Here is a 24,374-nt window from a genome sequence, read left to right on the forward strand (position 1 = left end):
AGCGGGGCCGCCCGGTTTCTCGGCGGATTTTGTGGTGATCATGCACCAGGCGTACCTGCAGAGCCTGAATCCCCAGGGGGGCTCGGTCCCCACGCCCTCCCCCGCTAAGGTTCCAAAGGTCGCAGGTGTGTCGGTTGCGGGATTGGGAGCCGGGGGAGGCACCCCCAGGGCTCCCCCGAGCACGCCCGTGCCCCTGCCGGGGCGCGACCCGGCGTCGCTGGCGGACGACGAGACACTTCTAGCAGCGCACCTGGAATGCGACGACCCACGGGTTCTGCGGATCTTCCGCAAGGAGGAATTGGCGGATCTCATTCCCCACGTGCTTCAAGAATTAGACCTTGACCCCCCGGTCGAGCCCCTGGGGCCTCCAGCGCCTTCTGTGGCCTCCGCTACTTCTAAGGGAGACCCTGTCTTAGCGGGTTTACGTCCCCTGGCGAGAACGTTTCCGATTCATGATTCGTTCCTACAGCTCCTCGTGAGGGAGTGGGATAACCCGGAGGCGTCCCTTCGGGTTGGCAGGGCCATGGATAAACTCTATCCCCTCCTGAGTGATTTTCTGAATCTTCTGAAGGTTCCCAAGGTGGACTCAGCGGTCTCCGCCGTCACAAAAAGGACCACGATTCCGGTCACGGGGGGCACTGCCCTCCTCTTTGGGGAAGACTTGGATCAGATTATCAAGACCTTGGGAGAAAACTCGGTCCACAGACTGCCCGAGGACCGTCATCGGTCATTTCGTCCGTCCGCAGGGACTCCTAGGAACAGGTACCGCACTCAGAGGCGCTACAGGGGTTCCAGACAGCAAGGTCCGAGGACACCGTCAACCCGATCGCAGTCTTGGACTCGGCCCTTTCGGGGCCGCAGACCCTCCAGGGACTCCTCGGCTCAGGGAGCCCCCGGCAAGACAGCACAATGATGCCAGGCCGGCCCTCTCCTCGCTACCCCGGATTGGAGGTCGCATCGCCCAGTTTTACGGGGAGTGGGCCAACATCACCACGGACCGCTGGGTTCTAGACATCCTAAGACACGGTTACGCGTTGGAATTTGTCCGGTTGCCCAGGGACAGGTTCATCTTTTCTCCCTGCGGCTCCAGCATCAAGCGGCTGGGGATACAGCGGACGCTGGACCGGCTCCTGGATCTAGGAGCCATTGCGCCCGTCCCCTCAGGAGAGGTGGGCTCGGGACATTATTCAATTTACTTCGTGGTTCCCAAGAAGGACGGTTCCTTTCGCCCTATTCTGGATCTCAAAGAGGTCAACAGGATGCTGCGGATCTCCAGGTTTCGTATGGAAACGCTCCGCTCCGTCATCGCGGCGGTTCATCAGGGGGAGTTCCTAGCCTCCCTCGATCTCACGGAAGCATATCTTCATATTCCGATCCGCCCGGACCATTGGAGGTTCCTTCGCTTCAAGATCTTGGGTCAACACTTCCAGTTCCAGGCGCTGCCCTTCGGTCTGGCAACCGCGGCCAGGACCTTTACCAAGGCATGGTGGTTGTGGCGGCAGCACTACGGAGGGAAGGCATTCTGGTCCACCCTTATTTGGACGACTGGCTCATCAGAGCGAAGTCCTTGCCGCAGGGGCGGGCGGCGGTCGACAGAGTGGTGTCCTTCCTACAGTCTCTTGGCTGGGTAGTGAACTTCAGCAAGAGCAGTCTGCTGCCGTCCCAACAGTTGGACTTCCTGGGAGCGCGCTTCGACACGGAACAGGGCAAGGTCTTCCTGCGGCTGGACAAGGCGCAAGCCCTGAGGGAGCTCATCGTCAGGTTCTCTGCTCTTCAAGTGCACACGGCGCGGGACTACCTTCAGGTCCTAGGCTCCATGGCGTTCGCGATCAGCCTCGTCCCCTGGGCCTTTGCTCACTTGAGGCCCCTGCAAATGTCCCTTCTCTCGAGATGGAAGCCGGTCTCCCAGGACTATCAGGCGATTCTTCCTCTCCTTCCGGCCGCCAGGGCCAGCTTGCGGTGGTGGCTGGATCCCAGGAACCTATCCCAAGGATGCCCCCTGGAGACTCCGGACTGGATTGTAGTCACGACCGATGCCAGTCTGTCAGGCTGGGGGGCATTGTGTCTCCGGAGCTCGGCGCAAGGCCTGTGGACGAGGGAACAGGCGGCCTGGCCAATCAACCGCCTGGAGACCCGGGCGGTACGGCTGGCCCTCGTGCAGTTCCTGCCCATGCTCAGAGGACGAGCGGTCCGAGTTCTCTTGGACAATGCGACTACGGTGGCTTACATCAACTGGCAAGGGGGCACCAGGAGCAGACTGGTGGCGCTGGAAGCGGCTCGATTGATGGCTTGGGCGGAACGTTTCCTGGAACGTCTGGAGGCCTCTCACATCGCCGGAGTGGACAACGTCCAGGCGGACTATCTGAGTCGTCAGGTGTTGGATCCGGGAGAGTGGTCTCTCTCCGACGAGGCGATGGCTCTCATTGTCTGACGCTGGGGGACGCCCGCGTTGGATCTCATGGCGTCAGCGGTCAATGCAAAAGCTCCTCGGTTCTTCAGCCGCCGGCGGGAGCACGGCGTGGAGGGCGTCGACGCCCTCGTCCTTCCATGGCCTCCTCGGCTCTTGCTCTACGTCTTTCCCCCTTGGCCCCTCGTGGGCAAGGTGCTACGGAGGATCGAGAGACACAGCGGTCGAGTCATCTTAGTGGCTCCGGAGTGGCTGCGGCGCCCGTGGTTCGCGGACCTTCTTCGCCTGGCGGTGGGCGAGCCCCTTCGCCTCTCGCACCTCCCACGTCTGCTCCGCCAGGGCCCGGTATTTTCGGAGCAGGCGGAACACTTCTGTCTTGCGGCGTGGCTTATGAGAGGAGGGGCCTCCTGCGCAAGGGCTACGCTGGTCCCGTGGTAGATACGCTCCTCCAGGCGCGGAAGACCTCAACCTCGGTCGCGTATGTGCGGGTATGGAAGGTTTTTGAGGTCTGGTGCTCGGCGCGGGGTGCTCTCGCGACAGCGGTCTCCCGTCATCAAGTGCTGGCGTTTCTACAGGAGGGGCTGGAGATGGGCCTCTCCTACAATTCCCTGCGAGTTCAGGTCTCGGCGCTCGCCTCGCTGGCTCGTGCTTCGGGAAGGCCTGACCGGTCGTCTCATCCGGACATCTCGCGGTTCCTCCGGGGAGTTAAGCACCTACGCCCGCCGGTGCGCCCGCTCTGTCCTTCGTGGAATCTCAACCTAGTGTTGCGGGCCCTAGGGGGGGCACCCTTCGAACCGCTGCGGCAGGCTACACTCAAAGACATCACCCTGAAGACGGTCTTCCTGGTCGCCATCGCTTCGGCGCGGCGCATCTCCGAGCTGCAAGCTCTGTCGTGCAGGGAGCCCTTTCTCCGGTTCACGGACTCCGGGGCTCACATCCGGACTGTCCCTTCGTTCCTGCCTAAGGTGGTTTCCTCTTTCCACGTGAACCAGGTAGTGGAGCTGCCGGCCTTCCTGGCTGATGCCCCCATGTCTCTTCAGCGACTGGATGTGAAGCGCTCCCTTCTACGTTATTTGGAGGTGACCAATGAGTTCCGGGTCTCCGATCACCTTTTCGTGCTTTGGTCGGGGCCTAGAAAGGGGCGTCAGGCGTCCAAGACTACGATTGCGCGCTGGCTCAAGGAGGCGGTGACTTCGGCGTACATCGGTTCCGGGAAAGAACCCCCGATGGGTGTCAAGGCCCATTCTCTCCGTGCCCAGGCCGCCTCCTGCGCGGAGTCCCAGCTCGTCTCTGTGCAGGAAATCTGTCGAGCGGCGACCTGGAAGTCTCTTCACACGTTCTCCAGACATTACCGGCTTCATGTACAGGTATCTGAGTCTGGTTCCTTTGGGGAAAGGGTTCTTCGAGCAGGCTTCCCGGGGACCCACCCGGTTTAGGGAAGCTTTGGTACATCCCACTGTCTGGACTGATCCTAGTACGTACAGGGAAAAGAAAATTACTTCTTACCTGCTAATTTTCGTTCCTGTAGTACTATGGATCAGTCCAGACGCCCTCCCTGGTCGTTTCTGGGATCTGGGGGGAACCTGCTCGCTCATCTCTCCTGTCTTACTGTTCTCATGGGTCTTCGCCCTTCGGGGCTTTCTGACTGCGAGTTTGTGTTGTTTTTATATGTTTGGACAGTTCTTATTGCACGTTGCATAGTTCTTCACTGTTTACAGTTTATTATTCCGGGATTTGCTTGATCCATCTGCCTTGTTCTGTCCAGTATTCTGCCTTGGCTTTGATATTCTCGATACTGAGGATACAGGAGGGGCGCACCGGCTTATATGCCAGCACCCTCCAAAGTTTGCTCTGACTCCATCTGCTGGACGGGGGACATAACCCACTGTCTGGACTGATCCATAGTACTACAGGAACGAAAATTAGCAGGTAAGAAGTAATTTTCTTGTGCGTGCTTATGTATTCGAATACCACATTGCCACTATGCTGTCTGTATGCACAAAGGTTTGTTGCAGAGGCAGTATTTTAAGCATAAAAGGAATAACGCATGGCTGGAAGCTCCAGGAAGATGATGTGAAACTGTATGGAGCGGAATAGACGCGTATTGGGTTGGGACGATGTGAATTTGAACTCTTCAACCCTAAGTAAATGCGACCATGACCAGGACCACCTGAGGATTTGGTTCTAGATAGGTAATATGGATCAGGGATGAAAGCGGTTGAACAGCTTAGAGCCACTGATAATTGAAAATTCCACTGAATCTTACTTATAGCCAATCTGGACAGATGAGGAACGTGGATAGTGAAAAAACCCCATGGCCCATCAATGAAAGAATGAGGGGCTGAGGTTATGTTGCATGCATGCAGAGATGTGTAGGAAATTGTCAGTATGTCTACGCGGTTCGTGGGCAGGAATTTCGTTGCGACTGTAGTACTCAGAACTGTTCCATATGGGATTTATGGTAGTTAAACCGCAATCCCAAGTAGATGATTTATAGTGAGTTGTGGAGAAGATAGAGCCCTTTGCTTGGATTGACTGCTGCTAGACAGTTATGCGTGCAAGGAAAGCGTGAATGATGTTTTACTCCATAGAGAAACAGCAGTCACTGCTAGCAAGTTTGGTGACATACACAAGTCGCCGAAGCTAATGCACCTGGCAAAACTTGGGATTGGAATGTTGTTAACTCACTATGAAACACATAGAAAGACTAGAGGAGAGAGGCAACCCACTTACGACGAGAGACACCATTTTACCTGTCCCTTCTGAAGAAAGTTGACATTTATGAGGTCCAGGGTGGGTGGAGTGCATCTACTTTCTGTCGAAAGAAAGAATAGTGAGATTAAAAACTCCCCCCCCACCCCCGCGCTTTGTAGCATCCGGGGAACTGTACCCTGAACTCAGGTACTAAGTGGGGTGGCCGCTCTGATATCTGGCAAGTTGGGAGACCAGGAGGTGTCCAACTGGCGGAGCTGATGTAATCTAGATATCAGCTAGTCTCCCACGGGAGCATGAGCGGTAAAAGTCTTACCCGCATCTCTGTCTGCTGTGCAAGAAAGTGTCGAGAGCTGTCGCCAGGTCTCGAGGTGGGCTTGCAAGTGAGGCAGTGTCTGCTGGATTTTGTGCCTAGCAGACCAGCTGGTGTATCTGGGACTTCGGACCATAATCAAGATCCAGAAGTCAGAGTATTATCGAGAACGGAGTCCTGTTGCTGAAAACGGGAGGATGTCTCGATGCAGTCCCAATTATTGGTAGAGAGATTCTCTTGGTGTTGTGTCAGTCATAGCCAGCAATAGTGATATGTGACACTAACACGGTTCTTGGAAGATAACACGACCTAGAACCTTACAAAACCATGTGGCCCGATTTAGTGACCAGGTCTCGATGGGATTGTCGCTGAAGCGGGATTAGAGAACTTACCATCCTCCGTGGTGGATCGCAGAAGGACGAGTCTGTGAATCTCGATGGCTCTGTGGAGTTCAGGAGGCATCGAAGACAGCCTGAAGGACGTAACATCCGACTCAACTCTGTAATCTGGTATGGTAGCACAGCTACAGAGGAGTCTGGCGATTCCACATTATTTTGTGCTGGCTCAGAACCCCGCATCAGTGTCGGTAGGGAATGCCTCGGCGCCTCAAGAGCAGAGGAGCACATGACTCATGAACCTGGGCCCGCTTTGCAACTGGCTCAATGTACAGTGATGCCAGTGTGGAATATGTATACCTCGGAGCTTGGCCCAGTCATTCTCCAGCACCGAGGAACTGCCACCAATGTGCGAAACAGAGGCGGTGGCAGTGGCGATGTCTGTCTCTGCGCTTGGCCCGATCATTCTACAGCACCGAGTAAGGTAGCACCGATGTCCTGGATTGCGTCTGTGGCGAACGGTCACCGTGCTGGTGACTATGATTGCCACGGTGCTCGGTCCGGTCCTTCCCCAGTGCCGAGGTGGATGCCCTCACTGTCTTGGATGGCGAGTGGTGACAGACTGTCAGCAAGCCTGCAATGCTCCTGGAACCGTCTAGTGCCCTAGGATGATACAGGCTTTGGTTAAGATCCCGAAGCATGGAGCATTGCGTTTAGGTGCTACGGTAGTATTGACGGTATTGATGGCGGCATTGAAGGCGGCCTCGAGGGTAACGTCAAAAACATCGATGAAAGCGTCGATGGCACAGGCGGAGCACCAATAACATTGACGGAAGCACCGATGGAATCGAAGAGCCATCGATGGCATCAACAAAATTGATACCAGCATCGTTGGGATCGATGGCAGCATCGACAGTTCGCTGAGGGCATCGGTGGAATCGACGAAGGCAACGATGGCATTGATGGAAACGACGTGGGCGTCGATGGCATGAATGAAATTGACAAAAGCCGTCGATTGCATCGACATGGGCATCGATGGGATCTATGGCATTGACCTGGGCTTCGATGGAATTCATGGCGAGAACAGAATCAATGGGGGGATCGACGGCATCGATGGAGGCAGGATGGTATGGATGGGAGGCACAGACTGTATCGATGGGGTCATCAACCGCTACAGAGATACCAAGGGAATCGATGGAGGCCTGGATTTGACAACAGCCCTGGCGGCAGCGGTAACTGTGGATGTCCCTATCTTACTAGCCCTAATAACCAGGTGGAGGATCGCAGGAGGACACTTGCCGGCTTTGTGGGGCTAAAAACATAGGGAGAGGGAAGGCCGCAATTCGGTTGGTAGGCCTGGGAAACCATTAGTGAGGTGACAGGAACTGACCGAAAACCAGAGCAAAGTACTCGAGTGTCGAATAAATGTAAGCAAAGGGAGACCCGTGTAGGGAAAAATTATTTGTGAAGTAAAACTTCAAGTGTTTCCATGAGGAAAAGTTGTGAGTTTCTCACAGAGCTCCTGACTGCGATGCTAACTGCAGCGCAGAAAAAAAAGACTGAGGTGAGACACCTGTGGACACAGGGATAATTGCATGCTGAGCATGCTCAGTGCACTCAGTGTGCCAGTGCCAGTCAAAGCTTTCTAGAAACTTTGACAGAAAAGTTTTCCATGTCAGGGCTCCGTCCACTGACGTCACCCATATGTGAGGACTACCATCCTGCTTGTCCTGTGAGAATAGTGTTAATGCATTCTTGTCTGATCTCAGTGTTGCCTGTTGGCTGAGTATTGAAATAGTTATCTGTTTAATCAAGTTTTGCTAGTCTGTCCACAGTTGCTTTTGAAGAGAATACTGGCAAGCTGATGACACTGCAGGGGTATATACTTACTGTGATGTCAGTTTGCTCCAGCTCCATCTCCTGGTAGAGGCGCATAACTCATTTGTTCTAGATTCATCTGACTGTCCTATGAGGAAAGGCTGAAGAGGTTAGGGCTGTTCAGCTTGGAGAAGAGACGGCTGAGGGGGATATGATAGAGGTCTTTAAGATCATGAGAGGTCTTGAACGAGTAGACGTGACTCGGTTATTTTCACTTTCGAATAATAGAAGGACTAGGGGGCATTCCATGAAGTTAGCAAGTAGCACATTTAAGACTAATCGGAGAAAATTCTTTTTCACTCAATGCACAATAAAGCTCTGGAATTTGTTGCCAGAGGATGTGGTTAGTGCAGTTAGTGTAGCTGGGTTCAAAAAAGGTTTGGATAAGTTCTTGGAGGAGAAGTCCATTAATGGCTATTAATCAAGTTTACTTAGGGAATAGCCACTGCTATTAATTGCATCAGTAGCAGGGGATCTTCTTAGTGTTTGGGTAATTGCCAGGTTCTTGTGGCCTGGTTTTGGCCTCTGTTGGAAACAGGATGCTGGGCTTGATGGACCCTTGGTCTGACCCAGCATGGCAATTTCTTATGTTCTTATGTTCTTAAAGGAAATTATCAGGTAAGTAGTAATTTCTCAATATAAATCAAACAAAACAAACCATGGCCAGTGGGTCCTAGGTTTCTTACAATATGGCTATGCCCTAAAGCTAGCCTCTCCATTACAAAAGAGAAAAAAAAAAGTGGCAGTGCTAACTACCATAAGTAAATTGCTCTGTTGAAAGTATGTCTGGTTTCATTCAAGGAATAAACATTTAGAATTTATTCAATATTCTTTGTGACTCCAACAAAAGACAAAATATGCAGAATCAATTCTGAATTTAGAAGGAGCGTGAACTAAGATTGCTTGCCCCATATTTTTGAATTAAAACTCACCATTCAGTAATGCTGGCAAAGCGAAAAGTTAAATTTTTAAAGTTAGCTAGAAATAACAGAGAGAGTTCTACATTTCAGTAATAGAAAGTCATCAGAGATTTCTTCCTTAGGGCATAACTGGGAAATGTTTCCATTTCACAGCACGCAAAGATCATTCACCAAAGCAATTGTGGCTTTTAGCATCATGTCTAAGAAAAGAATTGATAATGGTTCGCCATACCTGGATAACTGTTTAAGCAGAGCATCAATACTATGCTAAGGAATCCTAATATCAAAAAGCATAGCTTTCTCAAAGAAAAAAAATATTTGCAAGTTCAATTTATTACTTACATTGTGAAATGCTTATGTATTTTCCAACAGTTGATTATTCACAAGTTTAAAAAAAAATAGAATTCCCAAGTGCTTGGGATTATATTCAATTACTGATCACATAGGCAACATCAGACAGTTGAACCAGGGATATCCCAGGGCATAGGCCCATTTCATTCCTTTGTTGTGCAACCAGTGTGACTTGTCTTGGTCAAGAGTGGAAGCTTGCAGCAACAGGAGATGCAGGCAAAGCATGGAGTCCATCAGACTGATGTCTCTGTGAGCCCAGAGGGGAGATCTGCCCCATTGCTGCCAAACAGTACTGGTTCTTTTGCTGCTCCATTGGTCTCAACGTCGGGTGATGACTTCAGCAGAATGCAGTGCAGGAGCTACAAGCTAGTGTTACAACAATTGGGTCTCCAGAGCAGATGATAGATGGGTCTGTGTTCCCATGACCAGGGGAGCAGACAGAGGATGCAGGAGTTGTGGAAACTTTGCTGGAAGGGGTAAGGCTATATCTGCCTGACCCTGGGAGGTTTTTGAACTTCGCAAGAACTGGCCTTAGTTGCTATGCTCATTCTAGTCAAGTTTAAAGCTGCCCTTACTCCAGTAGCTCCTAATTTGGTGTCATTCCAGGAGATCTGGTCTGTGGTTGCTAGAATGGAAGTTTCATTGACTAGGTGTGTCAAGAAATGGTGCTTCTTTTTGAATGATATTGTCATGAAATTGCAATCTCAGGATTTAATTTTTTCTTAATGTATGTTTATGAATAAGCATTTGATATTCTACCTTTTCCTAAAGACAGGCCCAAGGTGGATTACATAAAGCATCAAGGTATTGAGTACATAAATAATGGATACATTTTGATTTATTTTATGATGTTGTAGTTTGTGTTATTTTTATGATGTATTGCTATTTATTGTGGGGTAGATTTTCAAAGGGATACGCTCATACCCCCTGAAAACCTACCCCAAACCCGCCCTGTGCGCGGCGAACCTATTTTGCACAGGCTCGGCGGCGCGCACAAGCCCTGGGACGTGTGTAAGTCCCGGGGCTTGCAAAAAGGGGTGGTCGGGGGCGTGGTCAGGGGCACGGTTAGGGATCGGGGACGTGTCCGGGGGGGCGTGTAGGCGGTCCGGGGGTGGGTCAGAGTGCCCCGACACAGCGGCCTATGTCGGGGCCTGCCGCACCGGCGCACGTAAGTTACTACTGCCCGGAGGCAGTAGTAACTTCTCCGATAAAGGTAGGGGGGGTCTAGATAGGGCCGGGGGTGGGTGGGTTAGGTAGGGGAAGGGAAGGTGCGGGGGGGGTAGAATGAAAGTTCCCTCCGAGGCCGCTCCGATTTCGGAGCGGCCTCGGAGGGAACGGGCAGCGCGCGCAGGGCTCGGCGCGCACAAGTTGCACAAATGTGTACCCCCTTGCGCGCGCCGACCCCGGAGTTTATAAGATACGCGCGGCTACGCTCGTATCTTATAAAATCTAACGTACTTTTGTTCGCGCATATGTTTTTAAAATCTATCTCTGTATTTCTATGCTTCATGAACATATGAGATAATTGCAAGTAAATAGATAGGATGTAGTTAAGTCAGAATAAGGCAGTGGGAGAATTAAATATAAATTACACACACATATATATATATGAGTTAAACACTAGCAGTGTGAGAGATTAAATAAGATAATCATCTACATGGATATGAGAAGTTGACATCCCTCTAGTCTGTTCATATGACTCTTAATTAGGGACAACTTAAATTTGCAACATAAATTAGAAATGCTTGAAAACTCTATTTGATAATGAGAAATTCAATGTATTAATTTTCCCATGACTAATCTGATTTCATGTAAAAATATGCTAGGTAAATATTTGGTTGAGTTTTGGAATTTTCCATGGAGATGTCTCCTATGGTGAGAGTTCAATATATGCCAGTCCCCCTCTAAGATGTGTCTGGGGTGAGTGGAATAAGAGGCTCTACAGAACAAGAAGAGAGTATTAATCTAACGGCACTTCTGGAACACTTGCAGGAGGTGATAGTGACGAGGGCCGTAAGCCACCCAGAGCTGCAGATGGTGCAGGATACACATTTTTTAAATAAATTATTTTTTTGTGTGTGTTTTGGAGCCAGACAGGAACTGGATTTTCAAAGCCTTTTTCCATCACAAGGATGTTTTATTCTTTATTTGGAAGTTTGGTTTTTCCGTGACCTCTGTAAGACTACTCAAGTCAAGAATGAGCATTCCTTGCCATGTGCACCAGGGTTGTCCAATTGGGGACTGTATTCTTTCATAAGTTTTCTTTGAAATGTATAATTAAGTATCAAGGGGCAAGTTATGTATTTTTTGATCCTGCTCAATTGAGCAAGTTTCTGGAAGATTGTGAAGTTTCTAGCTCATATGGGATGAACTCTTAGAGTCTGATTTCAAATTTGTAATTCCTAGGAGAATCCCGTGAGCGTATGTTTGGAGTGGTGGGTCCTATGCTTTGGAATTTGTTACTGGGAGCTTAAAAACCTTAACTCATTTTAGGAAGAGGTTATTCAAACAAGCAGTCACTAATAATGCTATATTGGAAATAATGATTTTGATTCCAGGGGCTGTATTTTTTGTTATCTGAAATAGTTGTGGGCTGTTTGCAAGGTTTTACTGCTAATACTGCAACTGATGCCATAGGACGATTGAGCAGGTGGAACCATGTTATGCTTAGTTTTATGAATGCTAGTTGTGAACTGCCGAGAATTGTAAATTGATTGGGTATAAAGGTTTAAATAAATAAATAGATAATTAATTGTCCTGCTAATATATATTGGCTAATGATTAGTCAGGTCCACAATTGTTGATTGCCTGTTATTCAACCCTTGTTTGTTTTTAGATTCATTTCCCTCTTCCCCCCCCACCTTTGTTTTATAATACGCATGTTATAATTTTCTTTTTCTTCTTGATTGTGAGAGAGAGGAAAGTGGATATTTATTGTAAACTGATATGAAGGAATTCCGATGTTGGTAAATAAAGAATAATAAACTATATTTTGTTCTATTTTTGGTAACATGCTGTTATACTTATTATTGCTTTGCAAGATGCACTCTTGATATGATTGAAACAAAATTTTAAAATATATTTAAAAATGAGCCTAAGGATGATTGTGTCTTAACACATAAGTGAATTGCTGGTTGGACCACAGCAGCAGTCTGTGTTTAGAGCTCTCACAACAAGAGTGAAGAACTGTAGCTGCAGAATTGTTCATTTGTAAAGAACAAAGAAAGCTGAGGATTTTTTAGAAGAGTAGCATTGATTAGAGATGCAAACAGCAGAATCTCAATCCCATTAAGGCCACATTCATCACACAGATATCCCAGAGCACTAGTTTGTTGTCATGAAATTAATATCTGAAAAAATTCTGGAATAGAAAGCTTTTTTTTTTATTTTAATAACTGAGGCCTATGCAATAACACACTAAAAAAAAAAAAAAAGTTACCTATGTCAGTTGGCAAATATGTAGTGTGTTCACAGTAAAACCTGTTCATACATAGAAATCAATGCCTGACTGTGAATACCTCCTCTGTAACCAATCTTTGTTTGTTGGTTGAGTTATAATTATGAATGTCACTTTGTAAACCACTGTGATCTACACATGGAACAACGGTATATAAAACGTCTAAATAAATAAATAACACATTATATGGTGTTTAATAAAAAAAATATGGCCACAGTATTACTGTGCACAATAACAAAAAATAATCTGTGTGTGCTAGTTACCTTTTGAAATCCCTTGTGCTAATTATCCCAAAGTGAAAGGGCTAGGTAGCACCTAAGGTTCACTATCCCTGCCTAAATAACTTGCGCACCCTCCTGGAGGTGCCCTTTCTTCAATGGCATTGAAGAAAGGGCACCTCCTTTCTTCAATGCCATTGAAGAGGGGGTGCTTACAGGATAAGAATTATCCTGTAAGCACCCCCTCCTCCTTTTTGCCCTTCCCTCCAGTTAGAATTTGTTTAACTTAACTTTTAAAATTTGTTAGAATTTGTTTAACCTATTTTCTCTCTAACAGCCTAGTTCTACATTCCCTGTTATAATGTAACTTTTGTTGTTGTTTGCTCTGTTAACTGGTTACCCCTTGTTTACTGTAAACCGGTACGATAAGACCTGGTCTTGAGCATCGGTATATTAAAAGAATTTAAATAAATAAAATAAATAAATGGCAGGAGGGCTCTGCAGTCCCTCCTGAGGGTGAAGGGGCATCTCTGGAATAAGTGACCACGCCAGAGAGGTGTAATGCCATTCCTCAAAGGGGGAGAAGGCGGTGTTGGGGCATAATGCCTCTGAGGAGTCTGTCCTTGAGAAGGCAGGTGAAGGATCAGGAGAGGATACCTTAGGGAAGGGGAGGGGGATATGGAAATCCCCTGTGCTAACTGGCCTTTTCACTTTGGGCCGATTAGCATGGGGACTTTCAGGCCTGACTGAACTTGGTTAAAAAAAAAAAAAAAAATTAACACCAGTCTGATTCAGTTGTTGATTTTTTACTCTTTCCCAAGCCATAAGAACAAGAGGGTATGGAAAGCATAGGCCCAATAAAGGAGAAATTACTACTTACCTGATAATTTCCTTTATTAATTAATTAATTAATTAATTTTTCTATACCGACATTCGATTTGACATATCACATTGGTTTACATACAAGTGATGGTAGGTGAGTCCGAACGAGTGGTTTATGCACCTCTGGCAGCGGATGGAGACAGAGCAAAAGCTGATGTCACGGCTATATAGTCTCGCCCCCAACATCAGCCTGCCAGTATTCTCTAGAAAAGCCAAATTGTGGACAAACTTGATTAAACTTGAACATTATTAGCTATAGGCCACAATTTGTGTTTTTCAACCAACTGAAACACTGAGCTGAGCCAAAAGAACATATCTAGCAAATTAAGAGCAGAGAAGCCACTTACCAGTTATCAACAAAGAGCAGGAATCATATTCTGCATTGCTTGCCCTAAGAAGGCTAACCACAAAATCCAAATCTGGCAGCTGAGAGCAGGTTCAGGATTGACCTACCCTACCATCACTAAAGGAAAGGAAATTATCAGGTAAGTAGTAATTTCTCTTTCCTTAGCGTTTGGGTAAAACACTCCCAACAAGTGGGATGTACAAAAGCTAATCCCGAAAATGGTGGGAGATTGCCAGCCACCTAGTCAAAACCGCCCATGCAAAAGCGGTGGCCTCCCTAGCCCTAACATCCAAGCGGTAATGCTTGGAGAAGGTGTGCAAAGATGACCATGTCACCGCTTCGAACATTTCAGCAGGTGACAACAAACTTAGCTCCACTCGCGATACAGTCTAAGTCCTCGTGGAATGCGATCTAATCTGCTTCAGTGCTGCAACCTGTAATGACGTCCTTAATCCAGCGGGCAATCATTGCACATATCACTGGTGCTCCCTGCTTACCTTCACCATGGCGTACACACAGACTATCAGACTTCCGAACAGTCTTAGTTACCTCCAAGTAGCACAGTAAATGATGTTTGACATCCAAGTAACGCAAAAGGTAGTACTCAGCTTCATCTTTGTTCCTGTCCAAGGCAGGCAGAGAAATGGACCAATTCAAATGAAAGTCCAAAACCAGTTTGGGCAAAAAGAAAGGCACAGCTGAAGCTGAATTGCACCTGGAGTCATATGGAGAAAAGGCTTACAGCAGGAAAGAGCCTGCAGCTCAGAGACCTGATGAGCCAGATTGCTACCAGAAAGACTGTATTCAAAGTAAGTAGTTGCAAGGAAGAGAGTACATAGCAGTCCAAAAGTCAGACCTGCTAAGAACTCGAGGACCAAGTTAAGATCCCATAAAGGCACCGAAAGCCGCAACGGGGGTGAAGATGTTTAACTTCTCGCAAGAAAAGGGACACGTCCAGATGGGAAGAAAAGGCCCTCCATTGACTCTTCCCCTGTAAAAAGCCAGTGCTGCAACCTGAACCTTCAAGTTATTAAGGGCCAAACCCTTAAGCAAGCCGTTCTATAAAAATTCCAGAATCAAATGAATATCTACCTTGAACTGTTGAGTACCTCATTCAGAGTACCAGGCCTCAGACACTCCAAACTCAAACGTAAGCTTGAGAAGTAGAACGTTTCTTGGCCTGAAGAAGAGTGGAAATTACAGAAGATGAATAACCATGCTTCAGTAGCAGATCCCTTTAAATGGTCAAACCATAAGACAGAACTGACCCGGATCCTCGTGCAGTATGGGCCCCTGATGTAACAGATCTGTCTGAGACAGTAGCTGAAGGGGATTGTCCACCAGAATTCTGTGGAGATTGGCGTACCATGGCCTTCAAGCCCAATCCAGAGCCACTAAAAGGACAGTGTTGTTTTGACTTGCAATCTTCTGTTCCAGCCTGCCAATCAAAGACCAAGGTGGGAACACATACATCGGGTGCCATGTGGCCACTCCTAAACGAGAGTGTGTCTGCCCATGGCTTTTGGGTCCCGCCTGCGACTGAAGAAGTGTGGAACGTTTATGTTGTTGAAGTTCGCCAGCAGATCTAGATCTGGTAGATCCCAGCAGTCCATCAGGAGGTGAAAGGCCTCATCTGCCAGCTTCCATTCTCCTGGGTCCAAGCTTCTCTTGCTGAGGAAATCGGCTGTGATATTGTCCTTTCTGGCAGTGTGAGAGGCAGATATGCTTAGATGCTACTCAGCCCATAACATGAGCGCATCTATCTCTTTCGACACCTATTGACTTGGTTCCACTCTGATGATTGATGTAAGCCACTGTTGTTGCGTTGTTGGACATTATCTGGACCGCCCGAACCTCTTGCCACTCGGAAAACTGCAGCACGCCAACTGAACCACTCGTGCCTCCAGTCTGTTGATGTTCCACTGCTGCTCCATTGCATTCCAGCGCTCTTGCACCACCAACCCCTGACAGTGAGCCCCCCAGCCCCAGAAGCTGGCATCTGTCGTGAGTACCAACCAATCCTGCTTCATCAGGGAAATCCCCTTCCTGAGATGATCCACGTGTAACCACCAGTTCAACTGGGATTTCACCTCTAACGGAAGGAGCAGCCTCACGGCACAGTTCTGTGACTGCAGACTCCATCGGGAGAACAAGGCGAGCTGAAGAGCGCTCATGTGCCCAAGGATCCACTTCTAATGTGGCATTCATCAACCCCAGGACCTGTAGATAAGACCACACGGTCGGAGATCAGAGTTTCACAGAGATCAGACTCGCAGCATCAATGAATGGATCTGAGACTCCAGCAGAAACATTCTGCTGTGCCTTGTATTGAATCAAACCCTGAGATACTTCAGGGTCTGAGACAGCTGCAAATTGTTCTTGGCAAGATTCATCACTCAGCCTAGTTCCTGTAGCAAGGAAACCACCCTGCAGGATATGCGAAGACTCTCTTTTCCAATGTCTTGGCTCGAATCAACCAGTTGTTTAGATAGGAGTGAACTAGAATGCCCTCCTTGTGAAGGACCACCACTACCATGACCTTGAAAAAGGTCCTTGCTGTTGTGGCCAGTCTGAAAGATGAGGCCTGAAACTTGTAATGACAATCCAGGATGGCAAATTGGAGGAGCTGCTGATGTTCCTGCCAGATGGAAATGTGCAAATATGCCTCTGTCAGATCTAGAGAAGTGAGGTATGCCCCTGCTTGGACCGCTATTATGACAGAGCATACTGTTTCCAACCTGAATGCATGACTTGTAGATGTCTGTTGATGCCAGTATGGGCCGAAACAACTCTTCATTCTTGGGGCCTGTATTTCGCTGCGATTCAGGAACTGAATTACCGCTTTCAGAATCGACAGCCATGGTAATGTCACTTCCACTTCTACCCTCTTCTGAGGGGAGTTGCAAAGAGAGACCATGAAGGCATCTGGAGGAATACAAAAGAATTCTAGAGCATAGCTGTTTCTGAACCACTTTGAGAACCCATTGTTCCGAAGTAATCTGGGCCCACCTGCGATAAAACTGGGATAGATGACCATCTATATTCTGCACCACGAGGTGAGCCCGCAAACATTTGCTTTCGGAGCCCATATCCTTTTTTTAGGACTGCGGGGGCGAAAGTACTGAGATCTGTGGAAGGGACGGAAATGCCAGAAGTCTTGAAAGCTGCCACTCGCCCAGGAAGTCTGGGAAACTACCTTCTTATCCTCTCCCTATTTACTTACCATTTTTTTCCAATTCACTGCCAATCAAAAACGAGCCTTTGAAAGGCAGCCTAGTCAGATTGGACTTTGAAATAGTATCTGCGGACCAGTTGCGCAGCTACAGCTGTCGCCTGGCCGCACTAACTGAAGCAGCTTCTCTGGTGGCTGTGCATACCAAGTCACAACCCGCATCAGCTAAGAAGGTGGAACCTGGTTCTAACATAGGTCCTAAATTGGACCCAAAGCCACCAGTCTTGACAAAGCCACAAGGTAGCTTGAGCTATCAAGGCACAACAAGAAGCAATTTGCAAGTTCATTGTCTGCCTCAAAGGCTTGCTTCAGTCCTCCTATCCTGAGCAAGAGCCACACCTCCTTCTACCAGGATGGTGGTATGTTTCTTGACAGAACACACCAAAACATCCAACTTAGGGAAATGCAACTGCTGTCTGGCCTGCAGATCCAAGGAGTATAACCTGCAAAGGCGCATCCTCCTTTAAAGGATGGATCTGGCACATTCCATTCCAGATCAATCAACTCCTGGATTGCATCCAAGAGGGGAAAGAAACAAGTCGTGTGCAAAATAGAATCCTCCTCCTGCATCCCCAAGGTGTCAGGCGCAGCTACGCTGAGGGTCTTCAGGGTCTGAGATATTAGACCCAGCAATTCATTTCTCTGAAAGAAAAGTAGCAGAGTTCTATATGGCTCCAAATCTGGGGGAATATCCCCTTCCCCTCCAGGAGAACTCCTATTGTCATCATCAGTATCATCCTGATCCACCTGCATTTGAGCTCTATCAGACTGCACTGCGTCACTTGGCAGTGGAGATAGGCAGAGGAGCACTTGGAGCGCCTGGACCTACCTGAGTAAGAATTGCCACTTCAGCAGATCATCCCTTTAGAAATGTCTGTGATCCCTGGAAGAATTCCACCCAGGAAAAAGAGGCCGGATATATTCCAGGCCCCATAGGCCTGAACCTGACGTCCTGCGAGCCAGTGTCCCCTGGAGACTCGACCCGCAGACTTGTCAGGGGAGGAGAAACCCCTTCAGTGTCTCCCTCGGTCCCATTCCCCTAAGATTGAGGAGATGGACCATTCTCGGCAAAATCAAATGAGGCAAATCTCCTGGAGCATCCAGGCAATGCTAGCACAGACTTAAGGAAAGCTCCAGCTGAATGGCTTGGATGTGGCAGGCACCACAAATAGCTAGGTGCTTAGGTTTTTTCGCATGGGTGCTATGCTATAAACGCACAGCCTGATGAAAGCTTGTACCTAGTTTTTCCAAGTGTACAAGCATGCCTGATATGGACGCACAAAAAATGTGTGTCCAAGTGCATGCGCCCAAGACCCATGCTTAAACAGTGTGCATAAGATGTGTGTCCAGAAGGAAGAATACCCAGTTGCACGCACAAACGAGAATGTGCCACACCTGGACAAGTAAGTGCGTGCCGACTGTCTGCAGCAAAAAAGCGCACAGAAGTACTCCATGGCCTACTGCACATCAAAATGGAAGAAGCCTGGAAGCGGGGCCTAGCCAAACGGCTGCTCAACCCGCTGTGCCTTCACTTTCTCCTCACTTCACAGAACTCCCCAGAGACGTGAGTGGGACAGCCGAATGCCGAGGAAACAATCCCTTCTCCTGCTGCCTTCCTGTTGCTGACTCTCTATTTTTATTTATTTATTTTTTAAAGTTTAACTTTTTTACCTGAGCTTAGCTCTCCCTGGCTGACAGCAAAAATGGGGAGAAGACCAAAGACTTTACCACTGAGCCTTTCTCGGCCTGCAACTGCTAATTGAAATTTAGGTCTCCACCAGTCAAGGCTATTGGACTGAGGCACTCTACTGAGGGAGGGACCACACGGTACCACCTCACAAGGCAAACGGTCCTACATCGACATCTTTTAAACTTTCTTCTTTTCTTTTTTTCTATTTTTACTCACATGCAATCCCCCAAAGGGAAATGCATGTCCACCGTCTTCTGGAGACAGAGAATACTGGTGGGCTGATGTCAGGGCAGGTCTTTATAGCCATGATATCAGCTTTTGCTTCTTCTCCATCTGCTGGTAGAGGTGCACTCGTTGAGATTGACCTACCCAAACACTAAGGAAACTTAATTTGCATTTGATACTTCCCACATTACATTTGAGGTCATGCTAAAACTGGCCTAATTCACATCATGCGGGAGTGTCTTGCACACTAACGCTTTCCTGTATAGCATGCTATTTTTAGCCTACACAAGAGAGCCTTATGCATGATAAAGGTTATTGTTAAAGGCCTCTATATCTGGCAGTAGGATAGTAAAAATTCTCATAGTAAGTTGAAGAGTGAACAGTTTAGCTTTTTAATGCACGCAGTAACTTTGTTTAATATTTGAAGCTCTCCCAATCAATTTGTTCTGTCTCCAGTATTGTTCTTTACCAGTTACAATAAAAAGGTATAGAGGCAAGCAATAAAGATTATTAGGAGCAATTTGAAAAATTAGAGTTTTATAACTTGGAATCAACTCAAGGGAGATATGAAAGTGGTGAATAAAATAATGGCGCTATTGTTCACTGTCTTATAATACGAAAACTAGCAAGTACTTCTTTACAAACTGCATTATCATAGGACTTAATGGAAGCAAATAGTACAAGTTCGCAAAGGAATTGGAGTCATTTATGGTATCACCTGGGAATGGGGCGGATAAAAATGTAAGAAAATAGCAGTCACAGAGTTTTTAACACAACAGTCAGGGGCATCGCTCTTTGTTCAGTATTGCCACTCAACCATGAGTGGTAGAGAGCGGTCAATCCATTGTTATTCATTTGCACTTTCTATGTGCCCTTTCCCTTATACATTTTCTCCAAGCACCTGCTGCTTTCCACTGTTCAAAATAGGAGGCTGGATTTATGTGACTTTGGTCCGATCCAGTATAGCATGTCTTTGTCCTGCCAATAATACAACCAAGTGATACTGATATTGAATATTGTCTTGCCTGATTACTGAGGTTTCTAATAAATTTTTTTTTTTACTTTGTTCTTTATCATTTTTAGGCATTGAAAGCAATTCTTGCTTTGGACACTGCAGGCCTGATTCTGGGCTGGAAATTTTTTGATCATGCAGCACATCTTGGGGGCGCTCTTTTTGGAATGTAAGATTTCTTTTTATTAGTGAATCTGCTATATTAATCTGTAAATTGAAGATTATGCTACCATATGAGAAGATAAACCTTTGTATGAACATTTCCATAAATGATGAGAGTATAAGGCAGTTTCTCTGATAATAAGCAGGTACAATGGATCCACACACAGGTCATATGGCTCATGCCGGCAAAGAGGATTTTTTTTCGGAGCTTTCTAAACATGCATTGTAGTTTTCTGCAAGTCACACTACTGTTACTTTTCATTCGATTGGAGAAGAACAGTACCTTGGATCATTCTGCAGCCAGTTTTTGCTGAATGTCTTTCCAGTTTCTGAAGCAAATGTTAGCTGAGAATGGTTAAGCCTCATTTCTTCTCAGTAGCACCCTACTCAGGTTTGTAGGATTTGTTGAGCTTAATTCTTCTACACTGTCACCATAAAATGATGGTTCTTCCCCAATGGCCTGCATTCTGTGACATTAACCTGCTTGAAACCTTTCTCCTAGCCTTGTCTGTCTTATGAATATTTTGTGCTATTGATTTCTTTTTCCATATGCAAGAAGCAAGACAGCTGATTCAAGAGAACCCCGGTGCTCACAAAAGATGGCCCTTGTTGATAGGGTGACTATATCGCTCCATGTCCAGGAGCACAAGCTGAGCTTTTAACCTATGCATGGAGATGTAGTCCTACATTTCTTAGGGAACTTAGAGCTCTTATTTCCATCTTCTCTCCCTGGACATGGTGCTTAATGGACAGCCTACTTATGGATCATCATCCTACAGTATATACTTTAGGTCACATTGTCTCTCTTGTGCAGCTTCTGTACTAAGAAATCAGCAGAAGCTCCAAGCCTACCACTTCAGTTTGAACAATTCCAGGTTAATGAGCTAAGTACTGCTGTGCTAAGCACCAGACCTCATCAAAGCAATCCTCAGCCACCTTGGACCAAGGACAAATTCCATATACTCATTGAACACACAGAAAATGGCAGCGGAAGAGAACCATTTGGTCCACTGATTCTGCCCATTTATACCTATATAGTGTGCTGTCATAGGTCTTATCTGTGGTTGTCTCCCTCCTTCTGCCCCATAGTTCCTTTGAATCTATCCCATGCATGCTTGTTTTGCCACTGTTTTGGCTGTTGTAGCCTTTGTTGGAAGTCTGTTCTACTTCTCAGTAGAAAGTATTTTCTCATATTCCTTTTGAATTACCTACCCTTCAGTTTCTAATTGATGATCCCTTGTATTGTAACTTTTCATTCCATGGAAAATACCTTCTGGTACTTTATTGAAGCCTGCTACATAGTTGAGTTTGTATTCTATCTCTCCCATCCCCAATAGCAGAGATCTCCAAACTTTTTTAAATGGGGAGCTGCATGTGTCATTTAAAATCACTGAGAGGGGGTCCTTTGAAGTTTGATGAAATGGGGGGGGGGGGGGGGTAGGGAGAGGGTGTTCTGCAGCAGATGCAGTCTAGCGCAGTTTGTAATTCTATATGATGGGGTAGGGAAGGGGCAGAGTTCCACAGAAGTATGGCAAATCCCCGGCGACAGCCTTCGACCTCCATGCGTCTGGTGCAGAACCATCGGGGGCAGGAGCACATCATCGGCCCGCTGCGACCGCCCGAAGCAATCACCGGGCAAGGCCAGCCCTCTCTCCATGAGAGGACCCCCCCCCCAATGGATGCTGCTTCCAGCCTACCTCGAAATTAAAGCAAGGCCCCGACCGCAAGCGTCCCTCTTCAGCCGGATCCCCGGCGACCGCCTTCGATCTCCGTGTGGCCGGTGCAGACCCATCGGGGTCAGGCGCACATCGGCCCGCCGCGACTGCCTGACCACCCGAGGCAAGCACCAGGCAAGGCCGGCCCTCTCTCCATGAGAGGACTGTCCCCGCGCTGATGTTGCTTCCGGCCTACCTCGACCTTAAAGCAAGGCCCCGACCGCAGGCGTCCCTCTTCAGCCAGATCCCCGGCAACTGCCTTTGATCTCCGTGCAGACCCATCGGGGTCAGGAGCACATCATTGGCCCGCCGTGACTGCCCGACCACCCGAGGCAAGCACCAGGCAAGGGGGCGGCCCTCTCTCCACGACAGGACTGCCACCCCCCCCCCCCCCCACTGATCCTGCTTCCGGCCTACCTCAACCTTAAAGCAAGGCCCCGACCGCAGGCGTCGTGTGCCTAAGGAGTGCGACCAAGGGGCCTGCCCCTTTGTGCCGCCACGTAAGTGTACCACAACCAGCAACCACCTCCTGCGCCCTACTACTCCCTCGCCTCTCTACTCCCTATTTTCCAGTATCGTCCCTCATCTCCCCCCCCCCCCAAAGAAAGGCTTACCCTCTATGCCACCCATCACCCTCCTCCCCTTCAGCCATACCTCAAATACCCACTGAACTCCCTCATAAAGTCCTTGCCCCTACCACTACACTATCCCTAAACTAGAACTGGTCCAGAAATTAATCTGAAACCCCACTGCCCATCCTCTTCATCCAACACCTCCTCGCTTATCCCCTCTGAATTCCAATTTTCCAACCCAGTATGACACCATGACCTCCCCCGCTCACACAACTTCTAGGACTCAAACTCTTCACCCTGACTCTCTTCAATGCTCAATCCCTCGTTAAAAAAACTGACACTCTCAATGACTACCTGCTAGACTCAAAGCCGGACATTTGTGCAATCACTGAAACACACAGATGTAGCCTTGCTCAACCAACTACCATCACATCTTTACGACATATTCTTGCTACCCAGACTCAAAAAAAGAGGTGGCGGCCTACTACTAGCCGCAAAATAAGAACTAGGACTAATATCTCAGAATGTGAAGATCACCCCTAAATTTGAAATCGGCCTCTTCAAATCGATTCAATTACAAATCTGCCTAGTCTACACCCCTCCTGGGCTACTAGACACTGACGCCGCCCCCTCATTGAATTAATCTCCAAACACATAAACGACTCCCCAGCCATTATCACGGCGGACTTTAACCTCCATGTCGACACGGTTCCTCTGTCCCCCCAACTGCGAAGCCATACTGGATTCCTTCAAAGCCATGGGATTTAAGCAAATCATTGACAGCCCAACCCATAAAGCAGGCCACACTCTCGCTCTTATCTTCATAAATGCCAGCTTCAGGTCAACCCCAGTCCCCAGGTCAGACCACTTGATGATCACCACCAACCTCATGATAAAAGAAAAACTGACCCCGCCCCTTCCCCCCCAAGACCACTTTCTACTTCAGAAAGCCCTGCTCCATGGAAGACCTCAGTTCCCATCTCACCAATGAACTACACAACCTAGATCTCTCAAATGCCGACTCAGCCCTCTCCTCTTGGTTTAACATCACCAATTTTGTCGCCAACAAAATATGCCCCTTAACAGCTAAAGAACTAAATCCAGCCCTTAATAACAGAAAACCCTGGTTTACATCTGAACTAAAAAAACTAAAACAGGAGCTCAGACACAAAGAACACAAGTGGCATAAAGACCCTTCCCCCAACTCTTTAACTGCTTACAAATCATCCCTGCACGGCTCCAGGACTACCATCCTCCGAGCAAAAAGACTTCCATGCCCGCAAAATCCACAACTTTCACAATGATGCGAAAGCCCTGATCTCATATGTTTCAGAACTCACAAAATCCACCCCTCCATCACTGACAACGAAGCACAATCAAAGTCAGACGAACTCGCAATCTTCTTCCAGAACAAAATCTCCAATCTCTTAGCCCTTCTCACTACAACTAACACCTCTTCCCTACCCCCGTACACTACCACCATCGACCTGACAGCCAACCTCGATTCTTTCGAACTCACGTCATCCCTTGAAATTGAATCCATCCTAAAGAACATGAAACCCTCCTCCCATCCCGACAAAACTACTACTCACCATACCAAAGATCATCTCCAAACCCCTTTCCGAAATCATAAACTGCTCCCTGTCTCTTGGAATAGTCCCTGATGCACTGAAACTAGCCTCCCTTAAACCCTTACTGAAGAAACCAAACCAGGGAAATCCAGGGAATCCCTCTAACTTCCGTCCCATTTCTAACCTGCCATTTATTGCCAAACCTATGGAGAGACTAGTTAACTCCCAACTCTCCGATTATCTTGACAAACACAAAATCCTCTATCCCGCTCAATTTGGTTTCCGTAAATTCCTTAACACAGAATCTCTTCTAATTTCCCTCACGGGGAATCCCTTCTCTTGGGATTAGACAAAGGACAATCTTACTTACTGGCAC

The 24,374-nt window shown here is 47.8% G+C and overlaps 1 protein-coding gene across 2 annotated transcripts in view; it reads left to right on the top strand.

Moving 5' to 3' along the window:
- Window positions 1-24,374, top strand: part of PARL (presenilin associated rhomboid like) — a 263,836-nt gene that overhangs the window by 216,021 nt on the left and 23,441 nt on the right. For both annotated transcript variants that reach the window (XM_029617018.1, XM_029617019.1), the window contains one exon: window positions 20,050-20,147. In XM_029617018.1, coding sequence (XP_029472878.1) covers window positions 20,050-20,147 — 98 coding nt within the window. The remainder of the gene's footprint in view (window positions 1-20,049; window positions 20,148-24,374) is intronic.

Source organism: Rhinatrema bivittatum, chromosome 9 (assembly GCF_901001135.1).
Source record: "Rhinatrema bivittatum chromosome 9, aRhiBiv1.1, whole genome shotgun sequence".
NCBI lineage: Eukaryota > Metazoa > Chordata > Amphibia > Gymnophiona > Rhinatrematidae > Rhinatrema > Rhinatrema bivittatum.